The 16,472-nt window shown below is 41.9% G+C and overlaps 1 protein-coding gene across 2 annotated transcripts in view; it reads left to right on the forward strand.

Annotated features, from left to right (window-relative positions):
• htatsf1 (HIV-1 Tat specific factor 1) overlaps window positions 1–3,313 on the forward strand; it is a 7,597-nt gene extending 4,284 nt beyond the window's left edge. For both annotated transcript variants that reach the window (XM_030746047.1, XM_030746046.1), the window contains exons 9-10: window positions 31–168; window positions 2,747–3,313. In XM_030746047.1, the coding sequence (XP_030601907.1) occupies window positions 31–168; window positions 2,747–3,001 (393 nt within the window). In that variant the 3' untranslated portion in view covers window positions 3,002–3,313. The remainder of the gene's footprint in view (window positions 1–30; window positions 169–2,746) is intronic.
• The last annotated feature ends 13,159 nt before the right edge of the window (window positions 3,314–16,472 follow it).

Here is a 16,472-nt window from a genome sequence, read left to right on the forward strand (position 1 = left end):
AGTTGATGTGCGGTTGTGTTTGTGCTGCAGAGACATCCTGATGGCGTGGCATCAGTTGCATTTAAGGAGCCTGACCAAGCTGATGCCTGTATTCTGTCATTCAATGGGCGCTGGTTTGGAGGAAGGCAGTTATCTGCTCAGCTTTGGGATGGAACAACAGACTATCAGGTAAATAAAAGTTTTTATTCTTTCTACATCTGTTTCCTTTTCTGTGCTTTTTTTAAATGAAATCAGTGGTCCACAGCTATGCCTAACTTCACTCACTTTTGTTTATTAGTTAAACGAGTTCCACTCAGAGCTTTTCTGACAGATGTAATCATCTTTGGCTTTGCATGCTTCTCTGGTTAGTACAGTAGCATCGCATCTCACAGTTCAACATCTGCTTTATGTCTGGTAATTAGTAGAGCGTTCTTCTTTTATTGTATTTCATGTGCCCTTTGTGGTACTGGTACTTTATGATGGTAGCAGCAGCTTATATTCTACCAGGTTCTGTTCAATGAGGGAAAATGTATATTTTTATACGTGCTTTGTTAGTGTCCTGTTGCATGACCCAGTTCGGGCCAAGCTTTAGCTGCTGCACAGATGCGCCCACATTTGAATATGTTTGTATACAGAGGAGTTCGTGGTTCACTCATTGACTGCGAGGTGTCCAGGTCCTGTGGCTTGTGAGGTGTTGGTGCTGATATGCTGTGTTTAGTTTTTTCCAAACATGTCTCCAAACATGCAATATTGCCAGACATCTCCACTTTGGTCTCATCTGTCCAAAGGACATTGTTCCAGAAATCTTGTGGTTTGTTCAGATGCAGCTTTACAAATCTAAGCTATGCTGCCATCTTCTCTTTAGAGAGAGAGGAGGCTTTCTCCTGGCAATCCTTCCAAACAAGCCATACTTGTTCAGTCTTTTTCTAATTGTGCTGAACTTTAACATTTAACATGCTAACTGATGCCTGTAGAGTCTGAGATGCAGCTCTTGTTTTTTTTGTTTGTTCTTTTTGTGGTTTTTCTGAGCATTACACGGTCTGACCTTGGGGTGAATTTGCTGGGATGTCCACTCCTGGAAGATTGTACACAGTCTTGAATAGGGCTGCATAAAACGATTATTTTAGTAATCGAGTATTCTATCGATTATTCCAGCGATTAATCGAGTAATCGGATAAGAAATACTTTTTTTTATTAACAGTTTATCTGCATATTTTAACTTCCGTAATGCAGTTTCTCGCCATGTGAGCAAACAGCGGTGAATGGAGCAGCTACAAAGTTCTCTTTTCTTCACCTTAACACTTGCTGATCAGGTGCTTGATGAAGGACCTCCAGCTGTTTCACAGATTTAATGGTGGTTATAAAAGAAAAAGCTGCTGTTTTGGACGCTGGAAAAACGTTTCCTCTTTCACTACTTGAGCTCACCGTCACAGCTTCGCCTCTTTGCGCTTGCGCAGTTAAAACCGCTGCCTGCTATGAGTGTTTTGAAAAACTAGTGGCTGCGGGAGCCATGGCGCATGTGTGAGTAATGGTGTAATGCTTTGTATTCACAAGCATTCTCGAAAATACGTTTCTACTGCAGGTCTATATTTAGTCACTAATAAGGGATTAAAGTATAAAAAATATTTTGAAGGAGCCCCTCGGTCCTGGGGGGCGGGCCTTCCGGTACCGAACCATCGCTAGTGCTAATGGCCCGCGCTCGCTAGCAAACCAGTTCTGGTAGCTACAGCTGAAGTAAAGACAAAAATAGCAGCTGAAATTCTCAGCGAACACAACACACACAGACACACAGAGAGCAGTGGAGGCGTGGAAATGCATGTCAGCGACAGTTGCCACCCGTCCCGTAAAGTACGGAACACGGCATGTTACGGAGCCGTATTCCACGGAGTCCCGTAACATACGGGGTTCTGTATTTTACGAGACAGGTGGCAACTCTAGTGATGATCCACTCTGTGTTAAATGAAATCCATCGCAGCGACGGAGAGCTTTTTTTTAGAATGTGTGCTTGTGTATACGTGAGTGATTCACACTCCAGTCCAGTAGGTGGCGGTAATGCAGTTCTATGTTGGTTTGCCAGCCCCCAATAAACCCACAAAAAAACGTCAGCACAAATGCTGCTAATGCTAGTGAGGAGCGCCGCTTACACTGAGACAGCTGAGCGCTGCAGAGTTTAAACGAAGCATCGACACAGTAAATTTGTGTCGATAAATTTTTAGAATCGATTTAATCGAGTTAATCGATGAATCGTTGCAGCCCTAGTCTTGAATGTTTCCAACTTGTGAATAATCTTTCTCACTGTAGAATGATGGACTTGAAATGGTTTGGAAATGACCTTATGACCCCTCCCAAACTGATGGGAAGTTTGTGTTTCTCTAAGATCATTGATGTCTTTCCTCTTTGGCGTTGTGTTAACACACACCTGAATGCTCCAGACCAGAATCCTTCTGTTTTCATACAGGTGCTCACACTTGCTGATGATCAATGAATCAAGTGCATTTGATTAGCAGCACCTGGCTGCTTCTTATCCTCTTAATTCCTATGGAAGCAGTAAGGGTGTATTTAGTTCTTGAAGTCTGTTCCTCCATTTTGGCTTAAGTTTTGTTAAAGAAATAATGACAGGACAACATGTCCTGTGTCGTCGTTCAGGAGGTTGTTAATCTGTTTTAATGCCTTCTGAGGACCACACTGGGAAAGAAGATGGGTGATATTTGAATTATTCTGATGTGTAAGACTATTTGCACCTTTCCTGTTTGTTCTGTGCATGCAGGTAGAAGAGACGACACGCGAGCGAGAGGAGCGGCTGAAGGGTTGGTCTCAGTTCTTGGAGGGTGGAGGTGGAGATCAGCAGAAGGACCCCAAACCAGCAGAGAGCAGCACAGCAACAGAAGCCAGCGAGCCCTCCAGCACCACTGAACCCGAGCCGCACCCAGAGACAGAACCACAATCGTCAGAAGAGCAACAGGAGCAGGAAGTGGACTCCACTGACAGCAGCCTAGCAGGAAGTGATGATGAAGCAGCGTAGACACTCTCATCTTCATTTCATGGCCCCCATGTCAACCACCTAAGACAGTCCTGCTTAAAGTGAACTGTGGCAACACTTTCTGTTGAGAAGGAAGAAGCGATTTGGACAGTTTGAGCTGTTTTGTAATGTAGAAAAATAAAATAATTTTGTCTACCCTATTTTCATCATTTTGGTTCACCCTGTAATTACAAATGCACTCGACCAGCTTGTTACTCCGTACAGCTTTCCCATAATTCACTGCAGTTTGCTGACACTATGTTTTATGCTGGCAATTCTAAATATTAATGACAAAATACAGCAAAAGAGACTGAAGCTTTGTTGAATTTCAATTTGTTTGGCTTCATTATGCATTTCATTTTATTTTATATTTGCTTTGATTTGTTCTTTAATCACTGATGTTTTCTGAGCAGCATTAGAACATAAAATAATCACATACTGGAAATATTACAAAAGGTAGAAACAATCAGCATTTGCACACATTGCAAAAATAATTCAAGTGAAAGTTGTAAAAAAAAAAAAAAAAGCCATAAAAACTGAAAAACAGGACTGCTTCTACATTTTACACAGCTGCTAGTAGAGAAATATCAAGTAGGTATGAAGACACTGTTAGCTTGATGCAAATTATAATGTGTATTTAGAATCAGCATATCGACAAATTTTCACAACAGCTGGTTCCTAATGATGTTTTTACACAGCAAACAATAAATGGATGCTTTTGGCTTCCAACAAGTACTTTATTGAAAAGGTGTTTTCAAAGACTGAATGTTACTGAGCACATCAACAGCCTTAACCGACACACACAAACAACGATACTGTGTTTAAAATTTTCAAAACAACCAGTTAATGAAGACTAAAATGGTTTCTGTTTACGTGTCCTGTCTTTAAATCTCTGAGCGGTAAACACTGCTGTCTCTGTAGCATTTAAAGCTAAATAAAGAAGAGAAAATGAAAAGAAAAAAAAAGTAATAAGAGGAACCTGCAAACCAGCTCCTCTTGGTACAGCAAAGCTTTTTGGCACAACAGAGCATGCAGACAATAATTTTGCTTGCTTAAGCTGCCGGACAGGACAGGTTAAAAAAGTAAGTATTAGATGACGTGAAGGAGAAAATGCTGGCAGGGTGGAGAGGGTGGAAACAAGTGCCAGGGATGATTTGTGACAGAAGGATAGCAGCAAGAGTGAAAAGGAAAAAGTTTACAAGATGTAGTGAGACCTGCCATGATGTATGGTTTGGAGATTGTGGCACTAAAACAGTGGCCAGAATGGACGGGGTTAGAAATGAGTAGACAAAGTTAGAGAGGCAAGGCTGAGACGGTATCGCCATGTTCAGAGGAGGAATAGCGGATATGTTAGACAAAGGGTGTTGAAAATAAAGGAAAAGAGGAAGACCACAGAGAAAGTTCATGGATGTAGTGAAGGAGGACATTCAGAGGGTTGATGTGATAGAGGAGGATGCTAGGGATAGGGTCAGATGAAGGCATATAATCCACTGTGGCGAGCCCTAAAGGGAAACAAGACTCCTGACTGAGATCAATCTGTGATTAAATGTGAAAATTGTTCTGGAGGATTGCCTGACACCTGAGCAGCAAAGGAAGAGCTGCAGAAACAGTATAAAGACACAGAAGAGATGTGGCCCACCAAGGAGAAAGAGTGGATCAGCAGTGAGAACAAGTTGGAGGATGAAACCAAACTCCTGATTCTACAAAATGCTAAACAATGTTACCAGGAGCTGGCCTTAAAAAGTGAGAAAAAGGTCAAGATGAAAAAGTAGTAAAAGAAGTTCTCCTTCTCTCTTTCTAAATCAGCCCTTTCTCTCAGCCACATCAATCATCTTAACTCTACCCAGGGGCACAGCTATATACTTTCTGAGGTGTATGCGACACATTTTTAGGTGCCCCCCCCCTCCCGTGCCCCCCTAAACCCGCGCGCGCGCGCGCGTGCACACACACACACACACACACACACACACACACCACCCTCTCAAGATTTACTGTGTTCATGTGTGCAGATCTCACTTATTCATGGACTTAGAAAATACAAGACTTCTATGACATTTGAAAAGCGTTTTTCCATCCCAACATTTTGATCCTTCTCCCTCTTCTGTTTCCTGTTTTGCCTCTTCATCTTTAGCTACCCGTCGTCAGATCATAGCGTGATTCAAATAAAACAGTCGTGACCGAGCAGGTTCTTGAAAGTGCCTTTTGTGAGTGTGTGTTTTTTTTGGGGGGGGGGGGGGGGGGGGGGGGGGGGGGGGGGGGGCAGGAGTAGGGGAGGTGAAGGAACACAGGGGCCTGTTTTTCAATACCCTGTTTTTGAATAACCTTTAGGACTCTGCGTTATTGTACCTACATTATAATCAATCCAGTGCTTTTTGGCCACTTAAGCTGCTCTCCACCTGGTGATTAATAAAACCGCCACCCCCTCTCCCCCCTCACGTAACAGTTGCACAGGTAGTCCAACTCCTGCAGGATGTCACATCAATACTTAGGGTTGCCACCCATCCCCTAAAATACAGAATCGTCCTAATTAAATGTTGCGTTCTGTAGTGAACCGATACGGGACGTGATTTGTTCTGTATTTTCAAAAATGTCCAATACTCATTTCTGTCACACACATCAACACTAAATGTAACAATTTAAAGCATTCTTGTGCCGCTCCAAACTGAATTGTCACTATCACTAGGTTAGTGCCGACAGCAGGAACAACCCCGTAAAACACCTGGACTTAAATGCGCCCTTTTCACAGTTTGGTGACGTGTTTCCGGTTTAGTTTAGCAGCGTAAACAAAGCTGCGCTAGGGCTCAGTGTTGCCAACTTAGCGTTTTTTTTGTTTGTTTGTTTATTTGCCCCATAAAGCGATATAGTGACAGCGGAATTCTCCATCCCTTCGTACGCTTTGGCATCGGCCAGACCTCACTTTGTCTCCACCATCCAACCCCCAAACCTCACTTAAACACCGAGCCTGCCCACCTGCTCCCTCTGCTCCCATCCCCGGTGCTTGGGCCTTTATCAGCCTTTGAGACAGGCGACAGCGAGTTTTCTTACACAAGTTGGCAACAGTGGCCCAGATAGAGGAGAGTTGAATGTAGCTAGCAGTCTACATTAAACAATACGGGACAAAATTGATTTATGTAATGTGGGTCTAGGCAAAACATTAAAGTTATTAAGTTATTTCATAAAGTTTTTTGTAGTTCTAAACATATTTATGGTGCTTTTTTTCTTCACTTTTTGTCTCTCCAAAGATGTTTTTCCTCTCCCCTGGAGCCTCGATTGCAACTACAGTATCCAAATGAACAATTATGCAAATTAGGCGATGACGTCATATCGTGACCTCTGTTTTCAGCAGCGGAAAATTTGCCGTATTTTTAAATACAAAACTTGACAGGTATGCACCACACACCCCCAAACCTCGATTCGTCCTTTAGTGACTTTTAGCGATTTTTGAGACAGCCGACAGCGAGTTTTGTTGCACAAAAATTGGCAACAGTGCCGGCCATCGATCGCCAGATTACGCCCAAATATACGGGCCAACATAGAAGAAAACAGACCAAATCCATCATCCATCATTTTCTGTGGTTTACTGCATATGGTTTCCGTTTTTGGAACAATGCTTCCACTTCTTGTTGAATTTATCTCCGGCGGCGTCTGCTGCTTTCCACACCTGCTGCGCAGCACTCGCAGCTTAATTGTTCCTGTCTAATATCGTCAATAGAGTAATTTTGTGAATCGATGATGGCCTATTTTAGAGAATTCAATGAGGCCTTTGAACTCTGCCAGACCGGAGGCCATATCGCTGCCCGGAGAGCTTTCTTTTTTGCCTTTCCATCTCTAGCTACCTGTCCTCAGATGATAGCGCGATTTAAATAACATAGTCGTGATTGAGCGAGTTCTCGAAAGCGCACACTGGAGTGCCTTTTGTGGGTGGGTGGGGGGACAGGAGGAGGGGAGGTGAAGGAGCACATGGGCGCCTAATCCGTGCCTCTGTTATTGATCATATATGCACAGCTGTTAAATACAGAAAATGCGACTAGAGAAATAATTTCCCCGCATCGCCTTGACCCCCCCCCCGTGCGGCGCCCCTATGCATTGCATAGTGCATACGCACTTTCTGCGCCACTGACTCTACCACTTTCCTCACCCTTCACTTCCTGTCCCATCCTTCCTCCTCTCATAATTCACAAATCCACACTCCACTTCCACTTCCTCTCCCTCAACCCTCTCACCTCTTTAGGCTTCACCTCCACATTCTTTTCCTCCCATCATATTTGTAACCTGTTTATATTACGAGCAAAAATGTAAAATGCATCTGTCAATTAGGACCACAGGGGGCTGAAGCCTACCCCAGCTGTCATGGTTGCCACTCTGTTGTAGGGCTTGTTTCTAGTGTGTATTATATATTAATTTTACTGCAGTTACTCTGCATGCAGCAAAAAATATGCCCTCCAGTGATTAATGTCCAGCATCAATCTAATAATACGACGTTTGTGGTAGTTTGACTCTTCGGTCAGAGGCTTAAAAATACGTAATTGATGTAGAGCATCTTTACCAAACCGTGGCCGCCATTCAGCTTTAATAATACAAACTATATTTGTTTGAAGACAACATCAGCATTTTTGGAACACACAAGATTATTTAGAAATAATCCTACTGCTGGGAGTGCATGGGTTAAAGATTTGGCTGTAGTTGTTGTGCACACGAGTTGAAGCAGTTTATGTTAAATGGATCACGTTAGCAGCCAAGTGTTTCAGACCCCCTTCTTTTTTACACAAATCTACTGAAAGTATCTAAATATTAATTCCACTACCCGTGACATCCAGGAAAGATGCCTTACATGAAAACCAAACATGTTATAGACTTACTTCTTAGCAGCAAAGTGGACAGCAATATACAAATATCCTCTCATCATAAAACCACAACAGGTTATTTTATTCAAGTAAAGAATACTGCAGAACGTCTGCCTTCTACTTTGCCTGACCTCTAGATGGCACTGTAACTCTGTTGTTACCTCTATTGACTGACAAACCTCATATATTGGGGATTTCTCAGTTATGTCACAACAAAAACAGGACTGCCTCTTTAAAGAAGAGATTTAAAGTTTTGAAAATAGGAACTATTTCCACAATTTCAACATAAAATGTCATGTTAGGACTGTAAATCCACTGCCGTAAGCATACTGACTAGATTTGGCTTTCAGAATCAGAATCAGACTTTATTAACCAAGTATCGCTCACACATACAAGGAATTTGTTTTTGGTTACACAGATCTACACAGACAGTGGGAGTAAGTATGCTACAGTACTTCAGCACAGTTCTGAGGTAGATTGTTTGAATTCTGCACTCACACACAGCCACTTCATTAGGTACACCTGCTCAGCTGCCTGTAAATATCTAATAAACCAATCACACAGTAATGCATTTAGGCATGTAGACTGCTGAAGTTCAAACCGAGCATCAGAATGGGGCAGAAAAGTGATTTGGCTTTGAACTTGTCATGGTTGTTGGTGCCAAAAGATTTGGCCTGAGGATTTCAGAAACTGCTGATCTGCCAGGATTTTCCTGCACAACCATATCTAGAGTTGATAGACAATGGACTGAAAAAGAGAAAATGTTCAGTTACAGGCAGTTCTCTGGGAGAAACTATCTTGTTGGTTCAACAGTAACTCAAATCACTACTCACTACAACTACGGTATGCAGACGAGCATCTCTGAATGCACAACACCTCAAACCTTGAAGGAGAAGGCCACACTGGGCACTAATCCTGTCAGCTAAGAAAAAGAAACTGAGGCAGCCGTTTGCATGGGATCAGCAAAACTGGACAATAGAAGATTGGAAAATGTTGCCTGGTCTGATGAGTCTCCATTTCTGGCATAATTTGAAAGCATGGATCCATCCTGCCTTCTGTCAGTGGTTTGCGCATATGCTGGTGGGCTAATGGTGTGGGGAATATATTCTTGGTACACTTTGGGCCTCTTAGTACCAACTGAGCATTGTTTAAACACCACAGCCTACCTGAGAATTGTTGCTGACCATGTTCATCCCTGTACCCATCTTCTGATGGCTGCTCCCAGCAGGATAACACACCATACCACAAAACTCAAATCATTTCAAACCGGTTTATCGAACATGATAGTAAGTTCACTGTGTTCAAATGGCCTCCACAGTCACCTAATCTCAGTCCAACAGAGCACCTTTGCTATGTGGTGGAACAGGAGATTCACGTTGTGGATGAGCAGCTTGACAAATCTGCAGCAACTGTGTGATGTTCTCATGTCAACATGGACCAAAATCTGTGAGGAACATTTCCAGCTCCTTGTTAAATTAAGGCAGTTCTGAAGGCAAAATGGGGTCCAAGCTGGTTCTAGCAAGGTGTACCTAACAAAGTGTCTGGTGAGTGTATATTTATACTACTTTTATTTGTTAATTTTAGGTACAAGTTATAAAACTTGAGAAAAAACAGTGCATAATTGTATATTATACTTTAAAGTAGACAGTGGTAGAAAAGTAGTTAAATTAATTATAATTGTGTGTGTAATAATGTAATAATTAAAATTACAATTAGTTATTGTTGGGGGTAATAAATAACAGGTAATTTTGGTTCCTTTTGCTACTTTGCTAATTTCTCTATCGCTTTTTCATCCCTGTGCATTTGTTTGCATGTGTAGTTGTTCTATTTGTAAGAAAATGTGTTACTGCAGTCTCAGCAAGGTCTCCCTTGTAAATGAGATGCCTGACTCCAGAGGGACTAACCTGGATAAATGAAGTCCTAGAACAGCGACAAAGCTTGTAATGTACCAGTGGGTGTTCATGGTGCAAAAAGTTCACCAGGTCAGAAACACAATACTTGATTTTGAACACTGTGTTCCTTTTGTTCCAATAAAGCATGACTGCAACACTTTTTAAAAAAAAAAAAGTAATACAACGATGAATGAACAAAGAGGTGCAGACAGGCAATGGCTGTGGATAGGAGCAGAGACAGAGGAGGAAATGGACAGAGCATGTGAGGGCAGGGCCCGTGTTTGTGAGTGTGTGTGTGTGTGTGTGTGTGTGTTTTCTGTTCCCTCGAGTCCACCCTGGAGATCGCTTGGGAAAAAGACCTCTAGGTCTGACTGAGGTCTGACTAGCAGCCAAGAAAAGCAAGACTAAAATAGAGAGAGAGAGGGAGAGAGAGAGTTTAAACCTGAGAATCAAAGAGAGATGGAGGATGGAGAGGGCGTGAGAGGAAGGAGGAGCAAGAGAGATGGAGAAAGAGTGTGAACAAAGAGCTTTGTATCTGAGGAGTAATGTATGGAAAATAAAAACATTCACATGGTGTCTCACACACACACACACACACACACACACACACACACACACACACACACACACACACACACACACACACACACACACACACACACACACACACACACACACACACACGCACACACACAGTTGATTGGAACCATATGCTGACAGAGAGAATAATGGGAAACTGTGAATTGTTTGATTTGTTTTTCCTCTTTGTTGCACTGGGATGGGGAGAGAGCGACGGAGGAGTTGGAAGGCACCCATGACCGTAGATGATGATCAGCCATGGGAAATTCTGTGTCCATTGCTGCATAGACAGGTCCGGTCCATTAACAGCACGAACAGGAGGGGACTTCCACTGAGTAAAGCAGGAATTTTAGCAACCAAGTGCCCAAGAGGACATACACTCAATTTAAAATCGTGATTACAGGGAAAACTTATGCTGAGGCTGAATATTCAAGTTTATATATAATAAATGAAATAACTGAAGTTGGCATCAACGCAGACGAGACACAAAAACACAAAGACACAACATAAATGCAGTGTACTTGTTTTCACTGAAGAAAAGCATACGATTACTCACAGCCACATTTTGATGGTGAATTGAGCTCCGTAGAGAGCCTGGGAAGTAAGGAAATTGATGCTGTAATAATTTTTTCCTATTTCACCTCAGCTCTTCTTTCCTTTTTTATTTTGCGTTTTGGTCGAGAAAGTGTGATTGATGAGGCAGGTCAAGCTGAAGACAAGCACCTGTTCATGACAGCAAACATGCATCGGGAGCCTGTATGTATGTGTATGTGTGTGTGTGCCTGTGTGTGTGCGTGCGTGTGCGTGTGTGTATGTTTTAGAGAAATAAAAAGGAAGTTCTGGCCAGTTAAACTTGTTCCTAATCACAGAAAAATGCAAAGAGGGAAAAATAGAGGAAGAGGGGGGAAGTAAATGAGTGGGAGACAGAAAGAAAAGTGGGAGTGATGGAAAAGCCACACTGATTTGCTGCAGATGCTCCAGTTTAATGGGAAACTGACACAGGGTTGATCTTTTATAGAAACGGGTGTGTTTATTATTGGTGCGTGGGTTTGTGAAAAAGACATTGTCTCCCATGTCTAACCCAAAGTTGGACCAGCGGAAGGACAAATAGTAGCCTAACGTTCACAGAGCCGAGGCTGCAGACTGTGAGCAGGACATGGAAGGTAAAGTGAACTGAAGAAGCAGCATCGATTTTTAACACTTATGTAAATAAAGTTATTTTTTCTTTCTTTTTTTCCCCTGTATTGCTGAAAATATGATCACATGTTTCATTTGAATTCAAAATACTGTGCACAGCCCTGCTTCTATTGACTGCAAATCCAAGTAACACTCTAGACACATAACCTTTCAAAATGTTAATCCTGATAAGATATGATGAACTGTTAGCAGTGACTAAAAAGTTATGTTTCTCTTGACTAATTTAAGTCCAATATCTACTCTGTTTTTGGTCTCTAGCAGGCTATTTAGCAGCTAAAAGTCCCCCCCCACTATACTCACTAGCAAACTGGCAACTTTATGTGTGTTGCTGATTATGTAGTATGCATCAACTGTAGACTTTTTTGTGCTGAAAACAGCTACCTGTTGGTGCTGAACTGTATAGTCGTATGAAGCTGTGAAGTAGCTGTTTACACATGCACAGCCATGCTTACTAATATTATTAATATGAAAATACGATCAAAGCCGATTTAAGGTCACTGCAAATCAAATTGGACTCCTCTCACTTGCAGTGATAAATGGTGGATTGGAATGACTAGATGACTGTTTCCAGGCTTTTTATTTATTTATTTATTTATTGGGGGGGGGTGGGGTGTAATTGAGCCCAAGATCTACGCAGAACTGATTAGAAATACCTTAATGAAGATGAGGTACAGGGTATAAACTCAGCATGCAGTCAAGAAGGAATTTTGTGTGTGCACATGGTGTGACCTATTTGACAGCAGCCATGTGAACGCTCAGAGTCATGACTAAGTCTCTCTTACCATATTTCGTTTTCTCCCATGGGAACTGTGGTGCTGCATCCTGTGTGTCTGATGATGCGTCCTCTTTTTACATGGAAACTATGACTGTAACACACACACACACACACACACACACACACACACACACACACACACACACACACACACACACACACACACACACACACACACACACACACACACACACAGAGATAGACTTTTTTTTGTCACTTTGAGGGCCATTGCATCACATCAGTCCTTTAACCTGAAGCAAAGTCCGAGATGTTTAAAAGTTTACCTTGTTAGCAGCAGATTATTGTGCCTGAATGGACACCATGTAATTCATACTCATACAACAAGCTCAAACTCTCACTTGGACAGTTTATAGTGTATACTGTATAACTGTTATACAGTTATATAAAGCAGAAATGGTCATAGTTTATAATCTTCTTCTGGGTCTATCCATTTGTTTGCCTTCCCCGTGGTCTTAAAACAAGGCCAACAGCATTTATTTATAAAATGCCTATGCACCAACTTTAATGGGCCGTATTTTAATTAATATTCCTCATCAAGTCAGCATTAAATGCAACCAGAGATCTAATCCAAGTGCTAGTAACCATTTGGCATTGAATATTTAGACACTACAACAGCGTCTCTGTTTCTCCTGTGAGTTGGAATCATAACTCTGACCCTTATTATGTCTCCTCTGCTTTAACACAGTGCCTCAGGCCCTCAGTTGTTATTTTAAATCTTTGCTAATTGTTGGACTTTGGCTTGGTTCCTTTCCATCACCTTATGAAATCCAGTTCATGTAATGAATGTGTATTGTGTTCTCTCTCTCTCTCTCTTTCTGTGTGTGTGTGCGTGCGCGCACGTGGTGAGTTTTACTGGCTGGCGATATCAATGTATTCGGGGCATGCTTGTGTAAATAGAGTGAAGTCACTTGCGGGGATCATTTCCACTTTCCCTTACATGAATAATATTATTGTAAACTATCTGCGACCTGACCTTTCTGCTATAACTTTCCTGCTGAATAAAAACACATGTGGCCGATTTGGGGAAGGTTGGCCGCCATTCGAACGCTGGGTTGCTGATTGATGACATCACAGCTTCCCAGCGTGAAAGTGGCAGATTAGAGAAACCCTGGATGCTTGTAAAGTGGGAGTTGGTGCTGTATTTTAGCTTCTAGTCATGAAAACAATAGTTGGTTTTTCATAACAGATAATTGCACGTTTGAGGCATTTATGCATTTATATTCCACTCGTGACTGCCTTTGCCAGGTTGCTCTTTCAAGCACATATGTTAAGTATGTTGTATTTGTCAGTGGATAAGTATGTGGATGTGTGTGTATGAGAAAAAACACCTTGGTGTTGTACAGAAAACACTCAGAGTATATATGGGAAGGAGGATGTATATGTGTGAAGTGATGGTGGTGGCTGGGGGCATGATTTCAAGGTCGGACAGGAAATGCCTGTGCAGATGGAACAGTAATGCAGACACACTGAGAATGGTATACAGGAAACAGCCTACTCTGCAGCTGTGTGTGTGTGTGTGTGTGTGTGTGTGTGTGTGTGTGTGTGTGTGTATATGCGCTTGTCATTACCAGCAGCAGTTTGCTATTATAGTCAGAAGAAGCAATATATATGGATGCAGTAAAAGTGCACAGAACTGTGGCATCGCACACTGTCACAACTGACAAAGTGATGGATGTGAAACTGTAAAAAAGTTGGTTGTTGTGACAGGACATTGTAGTTGATTCCATGTATTTAACTTATGTTTGGTATCTTTTCACTGGAACTCTCAGTGTGAGGTCCAAAGAAACGTTGACATAAGTGAAGGCGAAAAACCACAATAAATCTATCAGAGCGACAGAAACATCTTCAGGAGCAGCCAAATCAACAATCTGGTGCATTCTTAAAAAGAAAGAATGAAGAGGCCGGCTCAGCAAAATCAAAACCACAGAAAAGACCACAGAAGACAAAAGCGCATGATGACAGAATTATTTCCATGGTTAAGAAAAAAACAACTTCATAAAATCTAACAAAGTCAAGAGGAGGTAGGTATGTTATTGTCAAGGTCTACAATCAAGAGGCCTTCATGAATGGAAATGGGGGGGGGGGGGGGGGGGGGGGGGGCACTCAGTGCCTGATTAGAATTTACATGAAAACAGTTAGAAGAGCCTGCAGAGTCCTGGAGAAACTTCTTTGGACAGATGAAACCATGATGAACTTGTACCAGAAAGTGTGAGGAGAAAGTATGGAGAGGGAGATCCAAAGCATAACACGTCCTGTGTCAAACATGGTGGAGGCAGTGTTATGGCACGGGCATGTATGGCTGCCAGTAAAACTGGGTCACTAGTGTTTATTGGTGATGTGACTGCTGATAGTAGCTGCAGGATGAATTCAGAGGTGTGCAGGGCTACACTCTCTGCTCAGATTCAACCAAATGCTGCAAAACAGATCAGACAGCACTTCAACATGCAAATGAATCATGACCCAAAGCATTAAGCAAAAACAACCCGAGAGATTCTCAAAGCAAATAAATGGGATATTCTACTATGGCCAAGTCAGTCACCTGAACTCAACACCTGAAATAGCAGAGGTGAGCCTAACAGGCAGTTAATGGTACTGCTGATCACACCTCTCATTACAAATGACTTTAAATCTTAACTTACAAATTTAACATGTCAGTTATAATAAAGTGTAAACCCCTGTAAAGTGGTCATGAAGGAGGAAAGTAGCACACTGTGACACACTGTAAACAGATTTACTTCTGTTGTAACATTTTAATATGGGAGACTTTCCTTTAGAACCAGCCATTAGAGCCATGTTTGTGTTGACTTTATGACTCAGGCCATGCCACATGTAAATAAAGGCCCTTTCTATTATAATACCCATAAATTAAAGGGAAACCATATACAAGTTTTCTGCATTAAAATTACAGTGTGAAATGTAACATTTATTACTAATATCACCTGGTGATTAGTAAATTAAATTAGAGTATTCTGGGGGGTACTTTTACTTTAATTTTCTAGTTTGAGGAGAGATTATAAGGGCAAACACACAGACACGCAAACCTTCCTTCACTAGGTCACTGCTTTGATTGACAGGCAGACAGGTAAACCACAGGGCATTCCAAGGCTGCTCAGGTGTGTGTGTGAGACAGTGTGTGTCTGTGTGTATATGCTGCAGGCTCATCACTATTCATCAGGCTTCGCTGTATTTGCGTCTCATCTACATACTGGTCCAACAGGGAACAGATTAGCATTAGAGAGAGAGGAATATGGAGGAAAGTAGAATCACTTTAATTTTTAACAAGATGATATGAAGGAGACACAAAGACCCAAGTACTGCTGGTGCTGCTGCTGACAAAGCCAGGAGAGAGAGAAACGAGAGGGCCGGGTGGGGTGTGATGCGTGTGGGAGGTGGGGGGGGGGGGGGAGGTTGGGGTGTAAAGCAGCTGCACAGAGAAGTAAAGAGCACCGCTGGCACCAATCAGAGAGAACGAGGGTTGTGGAAGTGGAAATAAACAGCGGATCTGTGTTTTCCAAATGAAAATAACTTTAAAGACAATCCTGTGCTAATGTTGCATATTGATCTCTCTGTCACCGTGCCTCACTCATTCGCCATTTGTGTTTGTAGGAACTCAGCTGAACTCACACATTAAACGTTCATAAATAAATAAGTGGGATAAACAATGTACCACAGTCACAATGGAGTCAATATCTCATTAGTGGACTGCACACAAGCATGCACACACAGACAAACACATGCATACATAATTTCCAAGACATGTTATTTACTATAAAATTTGTGAGTCTTGTTGACTGCATTGTTTTTATGCAACCTTCTTACTTTATACTGGTTTTAATATGTGTTTCATTAGATGCTGGTCAAAAGAGGTATGAAAATCTGTGGCAGTGATAGCAGAAGTTGCTGAACCGGTGTGCACATATTTTTTGCCTTTTACAAACTCAAAATTACAATTACTAAATTACTCACTGAAATATTAGACTAGCTACATTTGAAGTTGCTTTGGCATTCCCACACATTTGGAAAGAGCTTTCCGGCAAATATTAAAGGGCACTAATTCTAGTTAGCAAAATCTGGAGCATGATGATGAGAACACTTTTTGACTGCAACAGCTACTGTATGTGTATCTATTATATATATATATATATATATGTGGATCTGTCAATACA

The sequence above is a fragment of the Archocentrus centrarchus genome, chromosome 14 (assembly GCF_007364275.1).
Source record: "Archocentrus centrarchus isolate MPI-CPG fArcCen1 chromosome 14, fArcCen1, whole genome shotgun sequence".
NCBI lineage: Eukaryota > Metazoa > Chordata > Actinopteri > Cichliformes > Cichlidae > Archocentrus > Archocentrus centrarchus.